The sequence below is a fragment of the Anomaloglossus baeobatrachus genome, chromosome 2 (assembly GCF_048569485.1).
Source record: "Anomaloglossus baeobatrachus isolate aAnoBae1 chromosome 2, aAnoBae1.hap1, whole genome shotgun sequence".
Classification (NCBI taxonomy): Eukaryota; Metazoa; Chordata; class Amphibia; order Anura; family Aromobatidae; genus Anomaloglossus; species Anomaloglossus baeobatrachus.
Genome location: NC_134354.1, coordinates 594,118,973 through 594,143,536, shown reverse-complemented (window position 1 = coordinate 594,143,536; position 24,564 = coordinate 594,118,973). Strand labels below are relative to the sequence as shown.

The 24,564-nt window shown below is 43.8% G+C and overlaps 1 protein-coding gene across 2 annotated transcripts in view; it reads left to right on the top strand.

The window, feature by feature from the left end:
* PIBF1 (progesterone immunomodulatory binding factor 1) overlaps positions 1–24,564 on the top strand; it is a 344,403-nt gene that overhangs the window by 144,999 nt on the left and 174,840 nt on the right. For both annotated transcript variants that reach the window (XM_075336819.1, XM_075336818.1), the window contains exon 11: positions 14,669–14,834. In XM_075336819.1, the coding sequence (XP_075192934.1) occupies positions 14,669–14,834 (166 nt within the window). The remainder of the gene's footprint in view (positions 1–14,668; positions 14,835–24,564) is intronic.

The window sequence follows — 24,564 nt, the reverse complement described above, 5'->3', positions numbered from 1 at the left end:
CGGCAACGGAAGAGATAGATAAATCCCTCCCTCCTCACCTCAGCGCTGCGCCCCCCCCCCTGCAGCTGTGGTGTGATCGCATGATTGGACCACAGTCGCATGACACCTAGCTCCCACTGTGTTGCCAGCGTGAGTCGAGTGTCATGCGAGGATCGCACATAACCCTGTGTGGCCTCGGCCTAACAGTTGTCCTATGGACAACTTCATATTCTCTCACCTGAGCTGTGGATCTCTATTGCTCTCCAGAGTGACCATGGGCTTCTTTGCTGCTTCTCAAATTAGTGCTGTCCTTGTTGAGGATGTCAGTTTAGGTAGACTGAAATATCTTGGTAGGTTTGCAGTTGTGCCATACTCCCTCAATTTGTGAATGATGGATTGAACCGTGCTCAGTGAGATATTCAAAGCTTGGGCTATATTTTATAAAATACACCTGCCTTTCTCTTTTCCACAGCTTTATTCCTAATCTGTCTGGTGTGTTCCTTGGTTTTCATGATACTGTTTGATTTGCAATGTTCTCAAAGAAAACTCAAAAGCCTTCACCGACCTGCTGTAAATATGCTGAGTATAAATTACACACAGCTGGACCCAATTTACTAATAATTATGCGACTTCTGAAGGCAATTGATCACTCAGGATTTCATTTACTTGTATCAGTAGATCACATGAAGTCCCAATGAAATATATTTAAGTTTTTGCGTGTAATATGAAAAAAAAAATGTGGAAATGTTCATGGGGTGTGAATACTTTTTCAAGGCACCCACATAATGGTGTGCTAGTGTATCTAGAGTAACTGATGCTTTCGATGCTGTTTAAAAGCCAAAGAGCAGTGGTACTAAATATTGATTTAGTTTTTTGGTTTAATTTTTGTTTTTTTGTTCTGGCTATACTCATATGTATTAAAACAAAAAGTATAGCTTTAGATAGAGATAGTGTGTGCGTGTGTGTGTGTGTGTGTGTGTGTGTGTGTATATATATAATATAATATAAATTTTTTTTTTTTAATATATATCTGATATATTAGATCACACATGAGTGCCGTTTAATCTATTCTTCTGTGTGCAATGTAACATGAAACAACTTAGACTAAAACAAAGGTTTCTTCCACCACATTTTTATATCCGCTAATGAAACAAAGGATGAGATGTCCTTATGGCTTTCATTGAACCAGAATAGTCTTTGTCATTTCTGAAATATGTTCCTGTTCTACATGAGTGCTTCTGAGGTATTGTATTTCTTTGGTTGGGCTGACTCATAACTTATATGATTGCATAATTTTATAGATCAATATGTTCATGTGTCTTAGAACATTACATGGATGCCAAACTCAAAAATGTGCATGTCTGTGGTGTTGTGGAATGAAGTTGGTTTTCTTGCTAGCCGTTGCTTGCATCTATTCTTTCTTTGCCTTCTGTCCTTTTACTTTTAGTTTACTGGAGTAGTTTTGTGTAAATCAGGGATGGGAAACTTTCGGCCCACGGAAAGGATGACCTTTCCTGTGGCCCCAGGCAGATTCGCAGGAACCACAGTGCTCAGGCAGCAGCCGTGTCTTGCTAGCTGTTGGCCCTTTAAACCCCACACACCATACACGCCCACCAACCTGGAAGCAGCCCATACATTCTAGGCTCAACCATGCACATACACCGGAGGACATACTTTGTGGGTGGGGTAAGCCTGTAATGTGCTCTCATCCCACAAAAGAGGAGCTGCTGCCCTAGCGTCTCCCATGTTTGTGCCCCCAGGCCTGTCTGGGTCCCTTCAGCGTCCCCAGGGCTGTGTGCGCTCCTCTGCAGCCTCCCCTAGGGCTCTGTGTGCTCCTCTGCAGCCTCCCCTAGGTCTCTGTGCGCTCCTCTGCAGCCTCCCCTAGGGCTCTGTGCGCTCCTCTGCAGCCTCCCCTAGGGCTCTGTGCGCTCCTCTGCAGCCTCCCCTAGGGCTTTGTGCGCTCCTCTGCAGCCTCCCCTAGGGCTCTGTGCGCTCCTTTGCAGCCTCCCCTAGGGCTCTGTGCGCTCCTCTGCAGCCTCCCCTAGGGCTCTGTGCGCTCCTCTGCAGCCTCCCCTAGGGCTCTGTGCGCTCCTCTGCAGCCTCCCCTAGGGCTCTGTGCGCTTTTCTGCAGCCTCCCCTAGGGCTCTGTGCGCTCCTCTGCAGCCTCCCCTAGGGCTCTGTGCGCTCCTCTGCAGCCTCCCCTAGGGCTCTGTGCGCTCCTCTGCAGCCTCCCCTAGGGCTCTGTGCGCTCCTCTGCAGCCTCCCCTAGGGCTCTGTGCGCTCCTCTGCAGCCTCCCCTAGGGCTCTGTGCGCTCCTCTGCAGCCTCCCCTAGGGCTCTGTGCGCTCCTCTGCAGCCTCCCCTATGGCTCTGTGCGCTCCTCTGCAGCTTCCCCTATGGCTCTGTGCGCTCCTCTGCAGCCTCTCCTATGGCTCTGTGCGCTCCTCTGCAGCCTCTCTTAGGGCTCTGTGTGCCCCTCCAGGCCTGTGTGTGCTGATGCAGCTTCCCCAGGCCTGTGTGTGCTGATGCAGCTTCCCCAGGCCTGTGTGTGCTGATGCAGCTTCCCCAGGCCTGTGTGTGCTGATGCAGCTTCCCCAGGCCTGTGTGTGCTGATGCAGCTTCCCCAGGCCTGTGTGTGCTGATGCAGCTTCCCCAGGCCTGTGTGTGCTGATGCAGCTTCCCCAGGCCTGTGTGTGCTGATGCAGCTTCCCCAGGCCTGTGTGTGCTGATGCAGCTTCCCCAGGCCTGTGTGTGCTGATGCAGCTTCCCCAGGCCTGTGTGTGCTGATGCAGCTTCCCCAGGCCTGTGTGTGCTGATGCAGCTTCCCCAGGCCTGTGTGTGCTGATGCAGCTTCCCCAGGCCTGTGTGTGCTGATGCAGCTTCCCCAGGCCTGTGTGTGCTCATGCAGCTTCCCCAGGCCTGTGTGGGCTCATGCAGCCTCCCCAGGCCTGTGTGGGCTCATGCAGCCTCCCCAGGCCTGTGTGGGCCCCTCCAGTCTCCCCAGGTTTCTGTGTGTTCCCCTCCAGTCTCCCCAGGTTTCTGTGTGTTCCCCTCCAGTCTCACCAGGTTTCTATGTGTTCCCCTCCAGTCTCACCAGGTTTCTGTGTGTTCCCCTCCAGTCTCCCCAGGTTTCTGTGTGTTCCCCTCCAGTCTCCCCATGCCTGTGTGTGCCCCTCCAGCCTCCCCAGGCATGTGTGCGCCCCCCAGTGCTGTATATACCACCAGCGATGTTTTTGCCCCCCCTACTATGACTGTGCCCTCCAGTAATGTATATACCACCAGTGATGTCTGTACCCTCCAGTGATGTTTATGCCTCCAGCTTCCCTAGTGATGTATATTCTTCTCAGCCCTGCCCAGTGATGTATATTCTTCTCAGCCCTGCCCAGTGATGTATATCCCCTCAATGTCTACTTTGAGGTCTGAGCCCCAGCCTTCCCAGTCATGTCTACGCTCCCCAGCAATGTATATGCCCTCAGCATCTCCTGTGATGTATATGCCCTCAGCGTCCCCTGTGATGTATATGCCCTCAGCGTCCCCCTGTGATGTATATGCCCTCAGCGTCCCCCTGTGATGTATATGCCCTCAGCGTCCCCCTGTGATGTATATGCCCTCAGCGTCCCCCTGTGATGTATATGCCCTCAGCGTCCGCCTGTGATGTATATGCCCTCAGCGTCCCCTGTGATGTGTATGCCCCCAGCGTCCCCTGTGATGTGTATGCCCCCAGCGTCGCCTGTGATGTGTATGCCCCCAGCGTCGCCTGTGATGTGTATGCCCCCAGCGTCGCCTGTGATGTGTATGCCCCCAGCGTCGCCTGTGATGTGTATGCCCCCAGCGTCTCCTGTGGTGTGTATGCCCACAGCGTCCCCAGTGGTGGGTATGCCCCCAGCGTCCCCTGTGGTGGGTATGCCCCCAGCGTCCCCTGTGGTGGGTATGCCCCCAGCGTCCCCTGTGGTGGGTATGCCCCCAGCGTCCCCTGTGGTGGGTATGCCCCCAGCGTCCCCTGTGGTGGGTATGCCCCCAGCGTCCCCTGTGATCTCGGTATGCCCTAAGCAGTCCCAGCTGACACAAACCTGGTAAGGCAGTTGTGAGAAGCAACAAGATCAATATCGCCTAATATCACAGCCACACCAAAAACAAGAAGCTCCAGCCTCCACAGTGAGTTAATTGTTTGACTAAATATAGTAGGGCAATATGCAAGTTGATAATTTTGTGCGGCTTCCGAATGTTAGTACAAATTTTCAAATGGCCCCTGGCAATAAAAAGGTTTTCCACCCCTGCCGTAAATTAAGGTCCCCAAACACATCAGATGGTCATGTCTGAAGTCTTTCAGTTGACTTTCATCTAATGTGTGTGTGGGTCTCTAAGTTGACCATACACATTTAGCAACTGTCAGCTGAACAATCATGGGATAACAGCTATTTCTCCCTGTTCCCCGAAATACCAGAATGCTGAGTTTGGCCAACCTTTGCTGTTGTCCTCATGTGTTCTTCATGAGGAGTGAAAATTAAATCACTGCCATAATCATCTGTCCACATCGGATCGGGTTATTGTGTAAGCCAAAGAGAGTCAAGAGGCCCCCATAAATAGGAGGGTTCAGGCAACTTTTATATTAACATACCTTCCGTAATTTCTATTGTCCATAGGAACGTGTGTAAATTGCCATGCAGGTCGCTTGCAAATGATTACTGATATCTCTTCTTTCTATCATTTTTCTGAAGCCAGTTGAAATAGGAATGTTCTCCTGAATTTGGTTAAGAAGACCTTAAGGTGGTGTCACACACCGCGACAGCGACATCGACGTCGCTGCTACGTCACCATTTTCTGTGACGTAGCAGCGACTTCCCGTCGCTGTCGCTGTGTGTGACATCCAGCAACGACCTGGCCCCTGCTGTGAGGTCGCCGGTCGTTGCTGAATGTCCTGCTTCATTTTTTGCTCGTCGCTCTCCCGCTGTGAAGCACACATCGCTGTGTGTGACAGCGAGAGAGCGACGAACTGAAGCGAGCAGGGAGCAGGAGCCGGCGTCTGGCAGCCTGCGGTAAGCTGTAACCACGGTAAACATCGGGTAACCAAGAAGCCCTTTACTTTGTTACCCGATATTTACATTAGTTACTAGCACCGCGCTCTCACGCTGCCAGTGCCGGCTCCCTGCTCTTTGCATACGTAGCTGGAGTACACATTGGGTTAATTACCCGATGTGTACTCCAGCTACGTGAGCAGGGAGCCGGCACTGGCAGCGTGAGAGCACACCGCTTAGCGCTGGCTCCCTGCACCCGGAGCCGGAGTACACATCTGGTAATTCACCCGATGTGTACCCTGGCTAGGAGAGCAGGGAGCCAGCGCTAAGCGTGTGCGCTGATAACCAAGGTAAATATCGAGTAATGGTTACCCGATATTTACCTTAGTTGCCAAGTGCAGCATGGCTTCCACAGCGACGCGTGTTGTTATGATTGCTGCTGCGTCTGCTGTGTTTGACAGCTAAGCAGCGATCATAACAGCGACTTACTAGGTCGCTGTTGCGTCACAGAAAATGGTGACTTAACAGCGACATCGTCGCTGTGTGTGAACCCAGCTTTATCCAGGTTGACTATCTTGGGTCTACAATTTTTTTGGGCTGACCACTATCTATATAGATTTACAGACCTAACCCCTTTGTGATACAGCAAATTTTTGTTTTTGTTTTTTACCCCCCCCCCCCCTTCTTGCTAGAGCCATAACTTTTTTTTTTTTTTTTTTACTTTTTTTTGTCCACATAGACATATCAGGGCATTTTTTTTTTTTTACAGGGCAAGATGTACTTTTGAATGACATGGTGATTTTAGCACATAATGTACTGTAAACTGGAAAAAAAATTCAAATGTAGAAAAATTGTGAAAGCAAAAACAAACCCACAATTCTGACTTTGGGCAATTGTTTTTCAGTGTACATTTAGGGTATGTGTGCACAGTGCGTTTTTCGCGACTTTTTTTTGCACATTTTTCGGGTGTGTTTTTGGGCTCAAAACTGTATGACTTTGCTTCCCCAGTAAAGTCTATGAGTTTTCATTCTTGCTGTCCCCAGCTGCTTCTTGAGCTTAAAAAAAAAATAAAAAAAAATGGACATGTCAATTCTTTCCTGCGTTTTTCCCCCTGGCAATGCATTGGAAAAACGCAGAGATCAAAAACACGGCCAAAAACGCAGCGTCAAAAAAATGCAGCGTGCGCACATAGCCTTAGTGGTAAAAATGACCTCACAATACTATTCTCCTTATCAGTACAATTATGTCGATACCAAACGTACAGTTTTTTTCATTATTTTAGTGATGAAAGAAAATCTGAAGTTTGCAAACAAAAAAACAAAAAAAATTGTGGGGTTTTGCGGCTAAGACCTGTAATGTTTTCACTTGTCGGTCGATGGAGCCATGTGATTGCTTATGACGTTTTGATAGGTTGTTGCAAATTTTTTCTAGTGGTGTTGCAGCGACCAAACAAAACATAATGTTGGCATTCTTGATTTTTTTTTTGCTTGCACTCTTTACTGATCATGTTAATTATTTATTTTACCAGATCAGACTTTTATGAACATGGCAATACCAATAAAGTTTTGTTTTTGTTAAAAAAAATCATATTTTTTTCTAAAAACCTTTTTTTTTTTTCTTTTTTTTATTTTAATGTTTCGCTGTTTTTAATAGTCTCCTTAGGGGACTATAACCTGCAATCGTCTGATCACTTGTGCTATAGAGAGCAATGCCATAGCACTGCTGCATATAGTAAAAATCAGTCTCCTTTGAAGCCCGGCCACAAACAAGAATTCATGAGAGCGCTGCTTCGGCAGACCCCCCTGCTGTCATAGCAACCCACTGGCGACCTGCGATCACATTACGGGAGCGCCAGTGGGCGCTTAAAATGGCTCGCACCTATGCTAGATTGTGTTAAATCCCACTCTCCAAGTTTGACAGCTGAATTTATCAGGTCCTGGCTGTTACACACAGCCAACATCTGCCAGGTATGGGCAGAGCTCACCCCATTAGCCGGCTCCATACACCTGCTTCCGACAAGCGCCGTAGAGATGTGGCTGATGCCGTAAAGGAGTTTTTTCACAAAGTTAATTTTAAAGTTGATTGTAATCAATTGATCTTGGAGAAATAATAATTTTCACAATTGGATATGTTTAATTTTTTTTTCCTATGCTGAGATGCTCGTCTAAATGTGCCCCTGCTGTGTACTGTGTAATGGCCGTGTCTGACCGTACAGAGACATGGTCTGATCATACCACGTCTCTTGGGCAGGAAAGGAAGCAAAAAAGAGCATAGAGACATTACAGCCTGGGATCACTGCTGGCTCTTTTTGTGAGGTAAAGCATTTCCCTGCATGTTTTTAAAAAATATTTAACTAAAAAAAAAGAATACTTTGTGTTCTCGTGCTGTAATACCTTTACAATCTTTTACTTCTTTCCCTGCCCAGGAGCTGTGGTATGATTAGACCATGTCCCTGTATGGTACATCAATATCCAATTGTGGAACATATTAGTTTTCCAAGATCTGTTGATTAAAATTAACTTTGCTCATGGGAAAATCCCTTTAACCCTTCAATAAGCCTGAAGAAGGGTGTTTCACTACCGAATTGTTGCTTTGGATCCACACTTGTCAGTTTTTCCACTAAAGTTCACAATCATTTAGAAGGTTCTGTCTCTGGTTCTGTTGATACACCCAATCTTATGGAGGTGCTTCCAAGATTCAGATCATTCACATGATTCTCATACCGTAGTCGTGCCTTCAATAACCTGAATCTGAAAAAATGAAAAGAACCGTATGTCCTTTGGATAATATATTCCAAAGTTGCATCACCAGAGGAAAACGTGTGTGTGAGTAAAGCTCACGTATTATTCTTTTTATATTATACCTAAAGGTGTTCATCATGAATAACCTGTGAAGCAATACCTATGTACAGACATAAAAAGGTCAATGAGTTCATAGTCATTACATGTTCCCTTGACATTTTCTACTTTGTTGATTATTTTTGCACCAATCTATTAATTATTCTGACTTTTTTATGGCTTGCTTAATGATAGAAAACTGATTATTCATTAATAAATCTTTCCAGACTTGTCATCTCTAAGTACCGATAGGTCCTTTCATTAGAATTCAGTAAAAACAATGATACATGGATTTATTTTTAGCTTATTCTAGTAGATTTAAGGATTTCACCAGACCTCCCACCCCCTGGAAAAAAAGTTGAAATGCTATGTTCTAAAATTCTAACTTACATTTAAGATGATATTGCCCCCAATGTCCTAATCTTACAGCCAGATCCGCTGTACTTCTGTGTTCATTTCAAGAAAGAAAATTTAATTAATATTGATACAAAAATGTGGCTAGTAATGTGCCTGAAGGGCTTTATGTTTGATACGGTTGGTGTAGAGACAGACGGAGGCTGGTTTAGTTATTACATCGACGCTGCCAGTCAGCCCCATTTTACCCTTATCTGGTACCATGCAAAACATCATTAGTGGTACCAATCTGCATGGGGGGTGATATGGACCCAATGGTACCAGATAAAGGTTAAGCCTTTGAGAAACCAGAAGTGTAGCAGGACTGGATGTGAGTGGTTAAATTAACACATGGGGATGATATCCTACTGAAAGTATATTAGTAAATGTAGTTACCTCCATTTTGAACACATGTAAACATTTTGTTTCCGTTTGGATGACACTTTTAGGTACATAGATTGGTAATGTCCATCAGAGTAATGTTTATAGACTGACAGCCCCTAGAAAGTGATGGATTAGTCTCCTTTCCGAAAGACAAGGAAGAGGCATACAGATCCTTAGCTATTTGTGTTTTGCTTACCCTACCTTGTCTAGACCTCCACGATTACTCTGCTGATCCTGTTATAGGCTACACATCAAATCTGACAAATGAGTGAAGGAAAGTTAACCTATTGTGTATGTGTGCCACAAATCTGTGTGAAAAGTGCAATATTTAATTTTAATATGAATAGTCAAAAAAACCCACTGCAAATAAAAAGTTCTTACATTATGAACTGGAAGCAAGACCAAAATTTAGAAGTACCAAAATAAATATAGCTAGTTTGTCACTGATACTTGTAGTCAATTGACGCGTTAATAATAACCATTGTAGAGTAAGGTCGGTATATGAATTTAATTTGAAGATTGAAGAGTAAATCCAAGCGTTGATAGATAAATACATCTGTGCAGAATCCATAATTCTAAGCTTACTCACTAACCTTCACATGTTCTCGTCAGTCTACAAACCTTATCTATAATCATACCCACAAATAAATATGTAATGCAGTCGGTCTCCGCATTCCCCTGCCTTCCACAGCCATACACGTGTACTCCTGCTACCTCCTACTCCGTGCACAGGTCTCCTGGGAGTGCGCTTAGCGTGCGCTCTTTTTCCCTGCTCTTAAAGTGCTGGCACCCTATTATCTAGAGTGCTTCTCAGCCTATGGTTGAGAGCCACTAGGTATTTAAGACATCTTCCCACTAGGGGAGCTGCCTGTGCAATGGCTTTAGTTTAATGTCTATCTTGCCAACTAGTTGTCAGGTCCCATATGTCCCGTGACTTCTACCTGTCCCTGTGCCTGCCTTCCCACACCTATCAGTATCTGCTGTGTTCTCCGTATGCGTGTGTGCCTCAGGCATCCTGCCTGCACCCACTGTCCCTAGTCTGTACCAGTCTGTACCACTACCTGACTCTGCCCTGGGAGTCAGCTGTCACAGTCCCGGACACTGCCCTGGGAGTAGCACCTGGCAGCCAAACCCAGCCTCACCATCTGAGGCTTTGGCATACACCTGGTGGGCGCTTAGTTAAGCCCCTCTTATGTCAGCGTAAGCCCGGATCCACCTTGTGATCCATTGGGTCCACTTCTCCTCACTGGCTGAACATCGGCAAGCATTACAAAATAGCATATAGGTTTTCCATCACATGAGTCTGTTCAAGATCCAGGTAAAAAAAAAATGCCGAATGAAGGTTCATTTTAAATAAAAAAAAATAAATTAAGGGGTTGACCACTATTCTGAACTGTGTATGTTGCTGGTCTCCTGGCTACATTCTTTATACCTGAGAGTGTGATGAGTTAAGTGGGCATCAGGCGACCAGTGCAACCATTGATTGTCTGCAGTGGTCACTCTTATTCCAAGCTGGTAAACAGACTGCTGAGACAGACAAAACCTGATTACTACACCCAGTCAACAGCATTTGATTGGTCTCCTCACAGTCGTTCAGGAAGAGGAAGCCAGGAGAGGTGGACACAGTACGGAGTAGTGCCGATCCACTAGGTGTGTCGTTTTGTTTTTTTACTATCCTAATGGCTCCATATAAGCATTAATAAGTTGTAGACTACGACCCTTTCAGACATGCAGCAATGTATTAGTGGTGACTGAGCATTCCAATGCTCAAATGCTCGCATGGGCAAGATTTCCTGGAAAAATGCTCACATCCCCCAGTGACTTTTATTATAAGCCGGGTACTCGAGTCGCACCCATCCGAGCATCTAAGTGCTCTTAAATGTAATGTGTCTGCAGATTTTTCCTACTTCATCTGAGACCAGTATGATTTTAGCAAAGAGATCCTGAATCCAACAATGTATCACTTAGATTACTGGGTGCAGCTGTTTTGAAACACTCACAATTTTTAGCTTTAGTTATGTAGCAGAGTTGAGAGAGCTGTCCCACCCACACCAAGCTCTCTATAGAGATTGTACGTTGTCAGTGAGGTGTCAATGAGAGGAGGGGACGTGCTAGACTGCCATGGATATGACTTTGTAGTCTGAGCAATGATAAGGATCCTGCTGCTTAAGCAAACATAACAAATAAACAACAGATCGGACTCTGACAAGCCATGTGTCCCTGAATTTTATGTATTAACACTTGCAGCATGCTGGTTTGAGCTTACATAGCAAAAACCTGTTGACTGATTCCCTTACTGATACCAAGCACCCGAGCATGGTACTGCTCGCTCATCACTACAATCTATTTCTCATGATTTAGTTTGAGTTTGAATGTCACACTATTTACATTCCTGATAATTGATTTCCACATTGTACTCCGCTTCTCAATAGATGTAGCAATCAGTGGAAGAACTGTACGTTTATATATCCCCATCAGGGATTTCATCATTTCTCAGACCTGTGTAGTCATCTGGGAAAATACACAGGACCCTATGTACTAGGAAGTTTAGCAAATATAAAACGTAAAATATTTATTGAGGCTTGAGATGTTAAGTTATTAAATATTGTAATCTCATAAGGGCAAGTATCATTCTTCATCTGAAATACACATTGCTGTAGGTATGCTTTAATATGTAACTCATGGGTCTGACATTAGTGCAAGTGTACATGCTGATTGTAGCTATAGCTTTCAGTGGACAGGGCATATGTCTAAAGCGTTAACTTTTTCAGTTTATGTTGTCAATATTCACAACTTCAACCATATTGGAAATGGCAAAATTGAGGTGGAAAAAAATTGTGAATTGCAAAATTAGTGTTATTTTTTGTGTGCTTTTGCAATAAATCAACATTGGGTATAAATATGCATGTTTGCATCGTGGACATTGCATTTTGAGCCATATTATTGTTTTGTGCTTTTATTAAAGCATATTATTTATACTGCATATATATTACCATATATGTTTGTGTGCTTGTTTATAAATATATACCGTACATATATACCCTCCTCAAATTTAAATTGCAACTTGAAGAAAGAAAATTTGTAGAATTATGGAATCACAGGATCAATAGACATGTCAATGATATGCAAATGATTTAGTCATTATCGAGTCTGAGAACTGTGTGCAGAAATACACACACATACACATATTAGCATACTATCAGGGAAGTTATTAATGGTTGTCTGAGGAATGTACTGCCACGCTGCATGCATGTGGGCGCATGAAAATCATCAATATCCGTTGCACTCAGCTTCATTTGCAATGGCCAACCAATGACGTTCCAGATGTGTTAATACAATGTTTAGGCCTTACAGGCTGTTCACATTAGCCTAAGCAACATGCAGGCTGGCATTATCGTGTTGAATAACTGTATCCTGGCCTGGGAAACATTTTGGATAAATGGACATACAATTGGTTCGACCACCAAATCAATGTATTGCTGAGCTGTTGGTCTACCTGGATTGAATACAAGGGTGGTCCATCAACCGTACAATACGCCACCTCACATATTCCTGTACTGTTGTGACGTTCCCTCATGACGGCATCTTCATGGTGTTGCCACGTGGTTTCCAAATAGAGCCAAGAGGCTGTAATGAAGGTCTAGCCTCTTCATAGAGGAGTCCTACTTTTGTCTTGGAAAGTAGGCTAGCCATAGATTTGGTCCAGCGCCTACATGGGCAATGCCATGTAGAATGAATTCTTCCACTATATGCATATTATCATCTTCTCTCTCAATTCTTTGATTTATATAATTCCATGACTTTTCCTTTTTGGTGCTGCAATTTCAGTGTTGAAGTGTGTGTGTGTGTGTGTGTATGAACTGTATGTGTATATATGAACTGTATGTGTATATATAAAATATAATATAATCTCCATTACATCTTTGAGTGTAAGACTACCTTCATTTTATAGATCATCATCTCTTAGCTATCTCATGCATAAATTTGTATTGCAACTATTTTAGCCTATGATTAGTTATGAAGATTCTTGTCATGTTACTGCATTGTTAATGTTTTGCTCCTGGTGTAGGAAAAAAAATTCTTCCTATATACTACAAGTTACCACCTGTTCTCACGTTACCTGATAGCTCAGTGTGTTATTAGGTTGATTCCCAAGCGAAAGGTCACTGGTTCGAATCAAGGCGCAGCCATGAAAGTTTCCCAAGGACAGAGGAACGGCATCATCTAGTTCATCGATAACGGTCTCTCGTTCCAGAAATTTGCCAAACTGCATCATATGATTGCCATGACATTTGGAAGAATATGAAAAGCCAAGAGTTGGACATCCAAGAAAAATATTACAGTCAACAAGTCTGCTCATCACAAGTTCTATTAGTTCTGGCACAACTAACAGGCCAGTAGAGGTGGCTCATATGCTGCTTTGTAATAGTTAGATCACAGACATCCATGCAAGCATCATGCGATGCACTTTACACAAGTCTGCAGTGGTGGCCCAAAAAAGGAGAAGAAGCATCGACTTCTATATCATCATACGAAGCATTGGATCTGATTATATGGGGTTGTTCCACAGAACATTAGGTATCTAATGTGTATGGTGTTTTTTTTTTTATTTCCATGGAAAATCAGCAGACATCCAGTAGTGCCATTAGCTTAGAACTGACCACAACAAGTAGATCTCAAATACACTTGCCTACTATTCATAGCAGTCTGGCCAGAAGTGGTATTCAGGAAAACATTGTGACCTAAAAACCATCAACATAAAAACAAGGCCAAGAGACTCAACAACTGTATGTAGGAAAACATAGGAACTGGAGTGAAGAAAAATGGCAGTAGGACATCCTGGACTGATGAGCCAAATTGTTAAATATTTGATTGTAACAGGCAGTTTGTTCACCGAAGTGCTGGAAAGCAGTGCAATAACGAGTGTCTGCTGGCGATAATTAAGCATGGTGGAGGCCTTGCAAGTTTGTAGCTGTATTTCACCAAGTGGAGTTGGGGATTTGATCAACATTAATGGTGTTCTCAATGTTGAGAAATTCATAAAGATACTTATCCATCATGCGAGATTGGCTCCAAATTTAGTCTGCATTAGAGTAATGAGATCAAATATACAGTTAACGTAATTGAAAAGCATGATATGGGACCCTCAGAGCTCTGATCTGAGCACTATCAAGTATATCTAAAATTACATGCAGAGAATTAAGGATTTCTGTAAGCCTATATCCATTGATGATTTGAGGATACACGTAGATACCATGTCTACATGTGAACATGGTATCTATGTGTTCCATCTCTTCAGATCCCCTGATGAATCACTTTGTGATAAAATGTGTCGGGAAGGAGTAACACTTTTGGTGACTGCAAAGGAGGAACTGGGGAATTGTGTGGCAGCTAGACTATGCGCCCCTCCCACGGACGCTTTCCTCACATCTATAGGTCTGAACATATCAAATCGTACGACTGTTCAAAGACCTTGTTATAATCTGCAGTCAGACTCATTGTCCTGGTGGACTTTATATTTGCAGGTTGTGTAAGTGGTTCTGTGGCAAGACTAACCATTGATTGTGGTGTGTATATTGAGTCACAGTCCACAGACACCTGTCCACTATTTTTGTCTTTACTGTATGCCACTGGGTACCCTTGTTCTCCATGTAACAGATGATCGATCCATCATCCAGGGCTCTCTAGAATATATTATAATGTGACAATGCTGAGTCTCGATAAGAGAGGGAGGACATATAGATATGATTTATGGTACACTTCTCTTTTGTTCATTAATTTAGGCAATAGTGTTAATTAATAAGAAATAAACTTAACACTTCTATTTTTTTTAAAGCGTTCTTATTTTGCAGCATTTTGCCCATACCGCCTTTTATTATACTGCATATACATATAAATCAAATAAATTAATTTCTGGTCCAATTCCATCTCTGTATGTGACATCCATATGATTTGCAGCCAGTCATAATGCATTGCATTAGAGAATTGATCTAAAAAACTAGATGGGTTTTGGCTAGTCAAATCTTTGCTAATGACAATCTCTGGTCCACATCTTTTGTAGGTATAGACAATTGCAGCTGGGTACAGAGAGCAGAATGTCTGAGCTTCTGCATCAAGCGAAGATTAAATCTTTTGAGGCTGAACGCGTCCATATGGTGTTGGAGGAGACCACGGACAACTTACAAAAGTGCCAACAAGAGTGTGAGAAGTATCAGAAAAAGCTAGAGGTAAGGGTTGGTAGTGCAATCTAGAATATTCCATTTTTATCTCAGTTGGTTTCATACCTTTACATTTTTTTTTACACCATCATCATCACAAAACCTGATGAAGCTTTCTGTTCTTCTACCTGAGACATCAAGCGCACCTCTGTGCTTTGTCATCTCTGTGTATTGTGACTTGTTTTCTGTCCTTACTTCACCTCTTTTATCCTAACTAACTTGTGCCCTGTCGTTTTGATTTGGAGTATATATTGCTTAAGTTTATTTCTCAGCAAAACTGCTGACATGTCACAAAAATTCTCTACAAATGTTCATATCAAGTCAGCGTATGTTTAGACATGTAGTTTAACCATGTAAGTTCCAGCAAACTTCACAGATACTTTGCACAGTATTATTCATTATTTAAGTTCGCTGCTTATCTTTAGTAGTATGCTTTTGATCAATTACGTAACTAGAGTCAATGGGCCCCGATTCAAAATTTAGGCCTGGTCCCCGACATGTTCGTCAGATGTATGGGCCCTTGTAGTGTTCTAAATTCCGTAAAGACATCATTGTTGCCCCACCCTTCATTATGTAGTAATTACCCCATCCTCCACTAATGTCCCACAACCTGGGCCTCTTCCTGGTAAATATGTCTTCCGTCCTGATAAATGTGTCCCCCCCCCACTGGTATATTCAGTTTAAAACAGATATTTACATACACTATCTATAAAGACACATATGCATGTTTTTCTCACTATCTGACGTGACATCAGAATAAAACTTTCCTGTTTTAGGTCAATTAGGATTACAGAAATTATTTATATTTGCCAAATGCAAGAATAATGAGAGAGAGAATGTTTTTAAGGCATTTTTATTACTTTCTGCAAAGTCAAAAGTTTACATACATTTCATTAGTATTTGGTACTATTGCCCTTACACTGTATGACTTGGGTCAGACGTTTTGGATATCCTTCCACAAGTTTCTCACAATAGTTCGTAGGAACTTGGGCCCATTCCTCCTGACATAACTGGTGTAACTGAGCCATGTTTGTAGGTCACCTTCCTCGCACCTGCCTTTTCAGCTTTGCCCATAAACTTTCAATAGGACTGAGATCAAGGCTTTGCGATGGCCACTCCAAAACATTGACTTTGTTATCCTTAAGCAGCTTTGTAACCAGTTTGGCAGTATGTCTTTGGTCATTGTCCATTTGGAACACCCATTTCCACCCAAGCTTTAAGTTCCCGGCTGATGTCTTGAGATGTTGCTTCAGTATTTGAACATAATCTTCTTTCCTCATGATGCTATCTATTTTGTGAAGTGCACAATTCCTGCTGCAGCAAAACAACCCCACAACATGATGCTGCCACTCCCATTTTTCAGAGTTGGGATGGTGTTCTTAGGCTCAAAGCTTCTCCCTTTTTCCTCCGAACGTAATGGTGGTCATTATGGCCAAACAGTTCAATTTTCATTTAGTCAGACCAGGACACGTGTTCAAAAATTAAGGTATTTGTTCTTGTGTGCATTTGCAAACAATCTGGCTTTTTAGGTTTCTTTTGGAGTAATGGCTTCTTCCAGGCAGAGTGGCTTTTTAGCCCATGTTGATATAGTATTTGTTTTACTGTGGATAATGACACAATCTTACCAGCTTACCATGCTCTTGCTAGCATCTTCACAAGGTCTTTTGCTTTTGTTCTTGGGTTGATATGCACATGTCTGCTGAAAGTACGTTCATCTTTGGTAAACAGAACCCATCTCCTTCCTGAGCAGTATGATGGCTTGGCATTCCCAACTCGTTTGTACTTACTGTATAACTGTTTGTTTGTACAGATAAACAAGGCCCCTTCAGATATCTGGAAATTGCACCCAAGGATGAGCCAGAGTTGTGAAAGTCCACAATTCTCTTCCTGAAATCTTGGCTGATTTCTTTTGACTTTCCCATGATGCTACACAAAGAAGCAATGTGTTTCATGTGTACATTAAAATACATCCACAGGAGTGTGTCTAATTAACTCAGATGTTGCCAATAAACCTATCAGAAGCTTCCAACAACATGACATCATCATATGGGCTGTTACATATTATTTAAAGGCATAGTACTTTTAGGGTATGTAAACTTTTGACTTTGCAAATAGTAATAAAAAGGGATTAAAACATTCTCTCCCTCTTTAGGTACCGTCACACATAACGAGATCGCTAGCGAGATCGCAGATGAGTCACTGTTTCCGTGATGCAGTAGCGATCCCGTTAGCGATCTTGTTATGTGTGACACCTACCAGCGATCAGGCCCCTGCTGTGAAATCTTTAGTCATTGCAGAATGGTCCAGGCCATTTTCTTCAAAGGTGATGTTCTGCTGGGCAGGGCACATCGCTGTGTTTGACACTGTGTGACAGGGTCACAGTGACTGCTGAGATCGTTATACAGGTCGCTACTGCGACCTGTATTGTTCCTGCATCGCTGGTAAGATCTGACTGTGTGACATCTCACCTGCGACCTCCCAGCGACTTACCAGCGATCCCTATCAGGTCGCATCGTTTTCGGGATCGCTGGTAAGGCTAGTTTCACACTTGCGCTATTTTGACGCAAACGGAATCCATCACTAATGTAGTACAGTTAATTTATTTACAGTGGAAGCGCGTAACTATGGCGCGTGTGTGTGTCATGCAGTACCCGCTTGTGTCCAAACGATGTCGCGCTTCCACTGTAAATGAATGAACTGCACTACATTAGTGATGGATTCCGTTTGCGTCAAAATAGCGCAAGTGTGAGTGGGCCCTAAGTCATTGTGTGTGACTGGGCCTTTATTATTCTGGAATTTGACAAATATAAATAAATTTAGTAATCCTAATTGAGTTAAACCGGGAAAGGTTCATTCTGATTTCATGTCAGATAGTGAGAAAAACATGCATATCTGTCTTTCTAGATAGTGTATGTAAACTATATGTCCCTCATCTTGGTATATATATTATACTATTTTTAGCAGTGAAAATTTTGCCAAATTAGCCATTATCCTTCCCCCCCCCCTTCCCCTCCGGTGTCAACTGTTACACGGTCTCCGGTATGAATAAAGAGTGGATGTATTAAATTTGAAATTGTCGCTCACACACTCTCATATTGGTTGCTGGTAATTCAGCATGGTACCTTGTGGCAAAAAATTATGAGGATCTGTAAAAAAATTGTTGCTCTACATAAAGCTGGACTATAAGAAGATTGCAAACACCCTGAAACAGTGGCCAAGTCCATACAGCAGTTTTACAAGACAGGTTCCATTCCGAACAGGCCTCACCATGGTCGGACAAAGAAGTTGAGTGCACGTGCTGAGCTTAATATCCAGAGGTTGTCTTTTCAAGATAGACGTATGTGTACTGCATCCAGAGGTTGCTGGGAGGGTCAGCCTGTCAGTGCTCAAACCATACGCCACACACTGCATCAAAGTGGTCTGCATGGCTGTCATCCCATAAGGAGGCCTCTTGTAAAAATGATGAACCAGAAAACCTGCAAATAGTTTGCTGAAGACAAGCAAACTAAGGATATGAATTACTATGTCCTGTGGTCTGATGAGACCAAGATAAACTTATTTGGTTAAGATTCTGTGAAGCGTGTGTGGGGGCAACCAGGTGAGAAGTACAAAGACAAGTGTGTCTTAGGCTACTTTCACACATCAGTTTTTTCCCATCAGGTACAATCCGGAAAAAACTGGGTTAAACGGATCCGGTACCGCATCCGTTTTATCCCCATAGATTTGCATTGTTACCGGATTGTACCTGATGGCTTTGCGTTGCACCCGTTTTTTTCCGGATGCGGCAAAATTTATCAAAGCGGCGGCCGGAGGCAACGTGTCTTGCAACGTTTTTTTGTCCGGCAAAAAAACCGCATCGCGCCGGATCCGGCGCAATACGGCGTGTTTTACAATGAAAGCCTATGGACGCCGGATCCGGCGCAATGCGGTAAAAAATGGATGCGGCTACCGGATCCGTTTTTGTAAACTGCGCATGCACCAAATTAATTAAAAAAGCTGATCCTTCAAAAAAAAGGACAAACCGGATGCAAAAACGGATGCAAACCGTATCCACCGGATCCGGTTTTGTACGCATCCGGCATAACGGATCCGTTAAAAACCGGATCCGGTGGATACGGTTTTACATTTTTTTGCCGGATCCTTTGGATCAGGAAAAAAAAGGATTGTGCCTGAATGCAGAAAACTGATGTGTGAAAGTAGCCTTACCTACAGTCAAGCATGGTAGTGGGTTGTCATGGTTTGGGACTGCATGAGTGCTGCTGGCTGTGGGGAACTACATACAGTTCATGAGGTAACCATGAATGCCAACACGTACTGTGACATACTGAAGCAGAGCATGTTCCCCCTTCCTTCAGAACCTGGGCCACAGGGCATACCCCATTCTGGTATATATGTCAACCATCCTGGGCCCCTTCCTGGTAAATATGTCCCCCATCCTGAGCCCGTCCATGGTAAAAATGTCCCCCATCCTGGTATATATGTCTCCACCTTGAGCCTCTTCATGGTACATACAATGGCATGTTAAAGCTTGGGTACACCTGGTCAAAATTACTGTTATCCTGAACAGTTAAGCAAGATGAACATTAAATTAGTTTTAAAAGGCATAAAGTTAAAGATGACACATCATCTTTATGTTTTAGGAAAAAAAATAAAAACATTCTATGAGATCCCTGGGTCAGCTTGTATGCACTGCTCTTTTGAGATCTGAACATCACTGAAAATCTGTGGCTAGATCAGGGGACTGTGAGGGCCATTGTAAAGCCTTCAGCATGCGCATTTTGATGTAGTCTAGTCTGGATTTTGTTGTGTGTTTAGCATGATTGTCCATTAGTAAAAGCCATCTTCTTTTCAACTTCAGTTTATTTACAGATGTGTTATTTTTGCATCAAGAATTTGTTGAAACTTCATTGAATCCATTCTTCACTCAACTCGTGAAATGTTCCCTGTACTATTGGCTGCAACACAACTCTAAAGCATGATTGATCCACTCCCATGCTTAATGGTTGGGAAGATATTCTTTTCCTGAAATTCTATGCCCTTTTTTAATTCTAAATATAAAAAAAGCAACAATAAGAGGATAATGTCCTCCAAAAATCAAGTATTACTCACAGCAAGTTGGGCTGCAGTGTGTACATCGCCCTGGCCAAAAACTGATGCTCTAGCAGGATACAGCTAAACCCCCACTAAGTGGAGACATCACAGGTGCAGGAGAAGCACATCACACACACACCTTCATGGAATGGAGGGGAGGTGACTGCTAGATGATAAAACTGCACACAAGTGGCTTGCATAGAGCGCTGTTCACATGCAGATGACACAGTCACAAACCCGCAGCCTATTAGGTAACGCCCTTCTATTAGATCAGGCGGGCTGCCAAGCCGTACTCCACTGTATATCATGCACGGACAGACACTCTACAATGCAAGGCCCAACAGAAAGGGGCCTGGCTGTATCCTGTACAAACAAAAAAATATGAGGTTTTTGTTGGTATTTATGGCCATAAAACGTAAGCCTACACCCTCGTCAAGGGACCTCATGTCTGTAGGTCCCTACACTAAATATAAAAAAAGCAACAATAAGAGGATAATGTCCTCCAAAAATCAAGTATTACTCACAGCAAGTTGGGCTGCAGTGTGTACATCGCCCTGGCCAAAAACTGATGCTCTAGCAGGATACAGCTAAACCCCCACTAAGTGGAGACATCACAGGTGCAGGAGAAGCACATCACACACACACCTTCATGGAATGGAGGGGAGGTGACTGCTAGATGATAAAACTGCACACAAGTGGCTTGCATAGAGCGCTGTTCACATGCAGATGACACAGTCACAAACCCGCAGCCTATTAGGTAACGCCCTCATGTCTGTAGGTCCCTACACTAAATATACAGGATACAGCCAGGCCCCTTTCTGTTGGGCCTTGCATTGTAGAGTGTCTGTCCGTGCATGATATACAGTGGAGTACGGCTTGGCAGCCCGCCTGATCTAATAGAAGGGCGTTACCTAATAGGCTGCGGGTTTGTGACTGTGTCATCTGCATGTGAACAGCGCTCTATGCAAGCCACTTGTGTGCAGTTTTATCATCTAGCAGTCACCTCCCCTCCATTCCATGAAGGTGTGTGTGTGATGTGCTTCTCCTGCACCTGTGATGTCTCCACTTAGTGGGGGTTTAGCTGTATCCTGCTAGAGCATCAGTTTTTGGCCAGGGCGATGTACACACTGCAGCCCAACTTGCTGTGAGTAATACTTGATTTTTGGAGGACATTATCCTCTTATTGTTGCTTTTTTTATATTTAGTGTAGGGACCTACAGACATGAGGTCCCTTGACGAGGGTGTAGGCTTACGTTTTATGGCCATAAATACCAACAAAAACCTCATATTTTTTTGTTTGTACAGGATACAGCCAGGCCCCTTTCTGTTGGGCCTTGCATTGTAGAGTGTCTGTCCGTGCATGATATACAGTGGAGTACGGCTTGGCAGCCCGCCTGATCTAATAGAAGGGCGTTACCTAATAGGCTGCGGGTTTGTGACTGTGTCATCTGCATGTGAACAGCGCTCTATGCAAGCCACTTGTGTGCAGTTTTATCATCTAGCAGTCACCTCCCCTCCATTCCATGAAGGTGTGTGTGTGATGTGCTTCTCCTGCACCTGTGATGTCTCCACTTAGTGGGGGTTTAGCTGTATCCTGCTAGAGCATCAGTTTTTGGCCAGGGCGATGTACACACTGCAGCCCAACTTGCTGTGAGTAATACTTGATTTTTGGAGGACATTATCCTCTTATTGTTGCTTTTTTTATATTTAGTGTAGGGACCTACAGACATGAGGTCCCTTGACGAGGGTGTAGGCTTACGTTTTATGGCCATAAATACCAACAAAAACCTCATATTTTTTTGTTTGTACAGGATACAGCCAGGCCCCTTTCTGTTGGGCCTTGCATTGTAGAGTGTCTGTCCGTGCATGATATACAGTGGAGTACGGCTTGGCAGCCCGCCTGATCTAATAGAAGGGCGTTACCTAATAGGCTGCGGGTTTGTGACTGTGTCATCTGCATGTGAACAGCGCTCTATGCAAGCCACTTGTGTGCAGTTTTATCATCTAGCAGTCACCTCCCCTCCATTCCATGAAGGTGTGTGTGTGATGTGCTTCTCCTGCACCTGTGATGTCTCCACTTAGTGGGGGTTTAGCTGTATCCTGCTAGAGCATCAGTTTTTGGCCAGGGCGATGTACACACTGCAGCCCAACTTGCTGTGAGTAATACCTTTTTTAATTCTCCATACTTTTCATCATTTTGGCAAAACGTCATCAGTCCACAAGACTTGTTTCTAAAATACATAAGGCTTGTTTAGATGTTTTCTTGCATTCTTCTTAAGGTGAACTTTATGGTGAGGATGCAGGAGAGATTTTCTTCTTATGACTTTTCCATGAAGGCCATATTTGTGCAGGTGTCTCTGAACAGTAGAACAATGTAAAACAGCTCCAGAGTCTGCTACGAGGGGCTGCTGATAAGTCTTTGGCTTTACCCAGAAAGAAACAAGATAGGATGATGAAACTTTACATTTATTTCACATACTCTAAACTGATGTCAACATAATTCTTACATCAGTATTCCAAGTTCTGTAAGCCTAGCAAAAAGAAGGATTTCGGTTGTGCCTCACAAACCAGGCATCTGTAGCAGCCATGGTATCAGAAATGGTGTGAAATTTGGTACCCTTGAGGTGTTTCTTCAGGTTTGGAAACAGATGATAGTCATAGGGAGCTAGATCTGGTCAATAAGGTGGGTGGGTCAACTAGCTGGAAGCCCAGCTCTGCAAATTTTGCCGTGGTCGCTTGTGCAGTGTGAGCGGAGGCGTTGTCTTTCAGGAACAAGATTCCTTTGGACAGCTTGCCGTGCCTTTTGGCCTTCACAGCTGCCTTCAGTTGGTTCAAAAGTTCAATGTAATACCTTGCATTGATGGTGGAACCCTTTTGAAGGTAGTCCATTAGCAGCACGCCCTCCTTATCTCAGAACACAGACGGCATCACCTTAGTGGCTGATTTTTGCACCCTGAACTTCTTTGGACGAGGAGAACCACTGTGCCTTCACTCTTTTGACTGCTCTTTGTTTTCAGGGTCATACAAAATAATCCAGGTTTCATCCATATTGACCAGTCGATCCAGGAAGTTCTTATCAGTTCGGAAATGCTGACAAATGGACCAGGAAGTTTTCACTCGCATGCTTCTCTGATCTGTTGTCAAATCTTTGGGGACCCACTTTGCAGATAGCTTTCTCATGTCCAAATGTTCATGAATAATGACACAAACACATTCACCGAAAATCCCCATGAGGTCTGCTATTGCTTTAGCTGAAATTCGTCGATTCTCCAGTATGAGGTTGTGCACAGCATCGATGGTCCTGAAGTGGCCCGTTTTAAATTTGGCAACCCAGTTCTTAACTGTGGAATATGAAGGGCATTGATCCCCCAATGTCTGCGACATATCACCATGAATATCCTTTGCAAACTTTTCTTGCAGAAACAAGAATTGTATCACTCCTCTGCTCTCAGTTGCTGTGAATATCGCATTAGACTCCGCCGTTTTGTTATCCCCCATGCGTAGAATACTGTTGCCATAAGCAACAAACACAACATTTTGAAACCTAATTAAACACACAACCATAGAAACAAAAAGGATCACAAAGCCAAAGATTTAACAGCAGCCCCTCATAAATCTTCCCGAAGGTCTTTTGCAGTCAAGCGAAAGTTCTAATTTGCCTCTCTAGCAATCCTACGAGCTACTCTTACAGTAATTTTGCATGGTCTTCTAGACCTTATCGTGACCTCCACTGTTCCTGCTAACTGCCATTTCCTAATTACATTTTGAACTGCCGAAATTTCAACTTGAAAACGCTTTGCTATCTTCTTAAAGCCGCCGCCTTCTTTGTAGGCCTCCACTAGAGATGAGCGAACCAAACTTTAAAGTTTGTTGTTTGTGCCAAACACAGGCTTTACAAAAAAAGTTTGAGTTCGTAGTTCGGGTGCTTTACTGAAGAAGCCATCTGGCTGGACAATTACTTTTCCCTGGCGAAACACGCGTCAGAAGCTAAGGGGCTTTTCCTACTGGGGACACCCAGTTATATTTTTTCTACTTGTAGCTCCTGTACTTTGCACTAGGCACCTTTTTTTATTTTTGGCATGTACAAAGCAGCACAAAATTTGATATGGGCATGGTTTTTTTTTGTTATGGGGACTCTAGCCTTTACATGCCCCCTCATTGAACACCTGATGTAAAGTTTTATTATGTGCCAGTCTTTGTTAGGGTACCTTCACACTTGCGTTGTGCGGCATCCATCACAATCCGTTGTGTGACGGATACAACGGATGCGTTGCAGATAGTGGCACAACTGATGTGACTGATGCTGCAAAACAATGATCCGTTGTTTTGTTTTTACTGTTTTACCGGCGGCAGGCTATTGTGAACGATCAGCTGATTACCCGGCGGCTGGCTTTTGTGAACAATCAGCTGATCGGCCGGCTGTTGAGAACGATCAGCTGATCGCCCGCCGGCTGGCTTTTGTGAACAATCAGCTGATCGGCCGGCTGTTGAGAACGATCAGCTGATCGCCCGCCGGCTGGCTTTTGTGAACAATCAGCTGATGGCCCGGTGGCCAGCTTTTGAGAACGATCAGCTGATTGTTCACAAAAGCCAGCTGCCGGGCAATCAGCTGATCCTTGTCAAAAGCTGGCCACCGGGCGATCTGCTG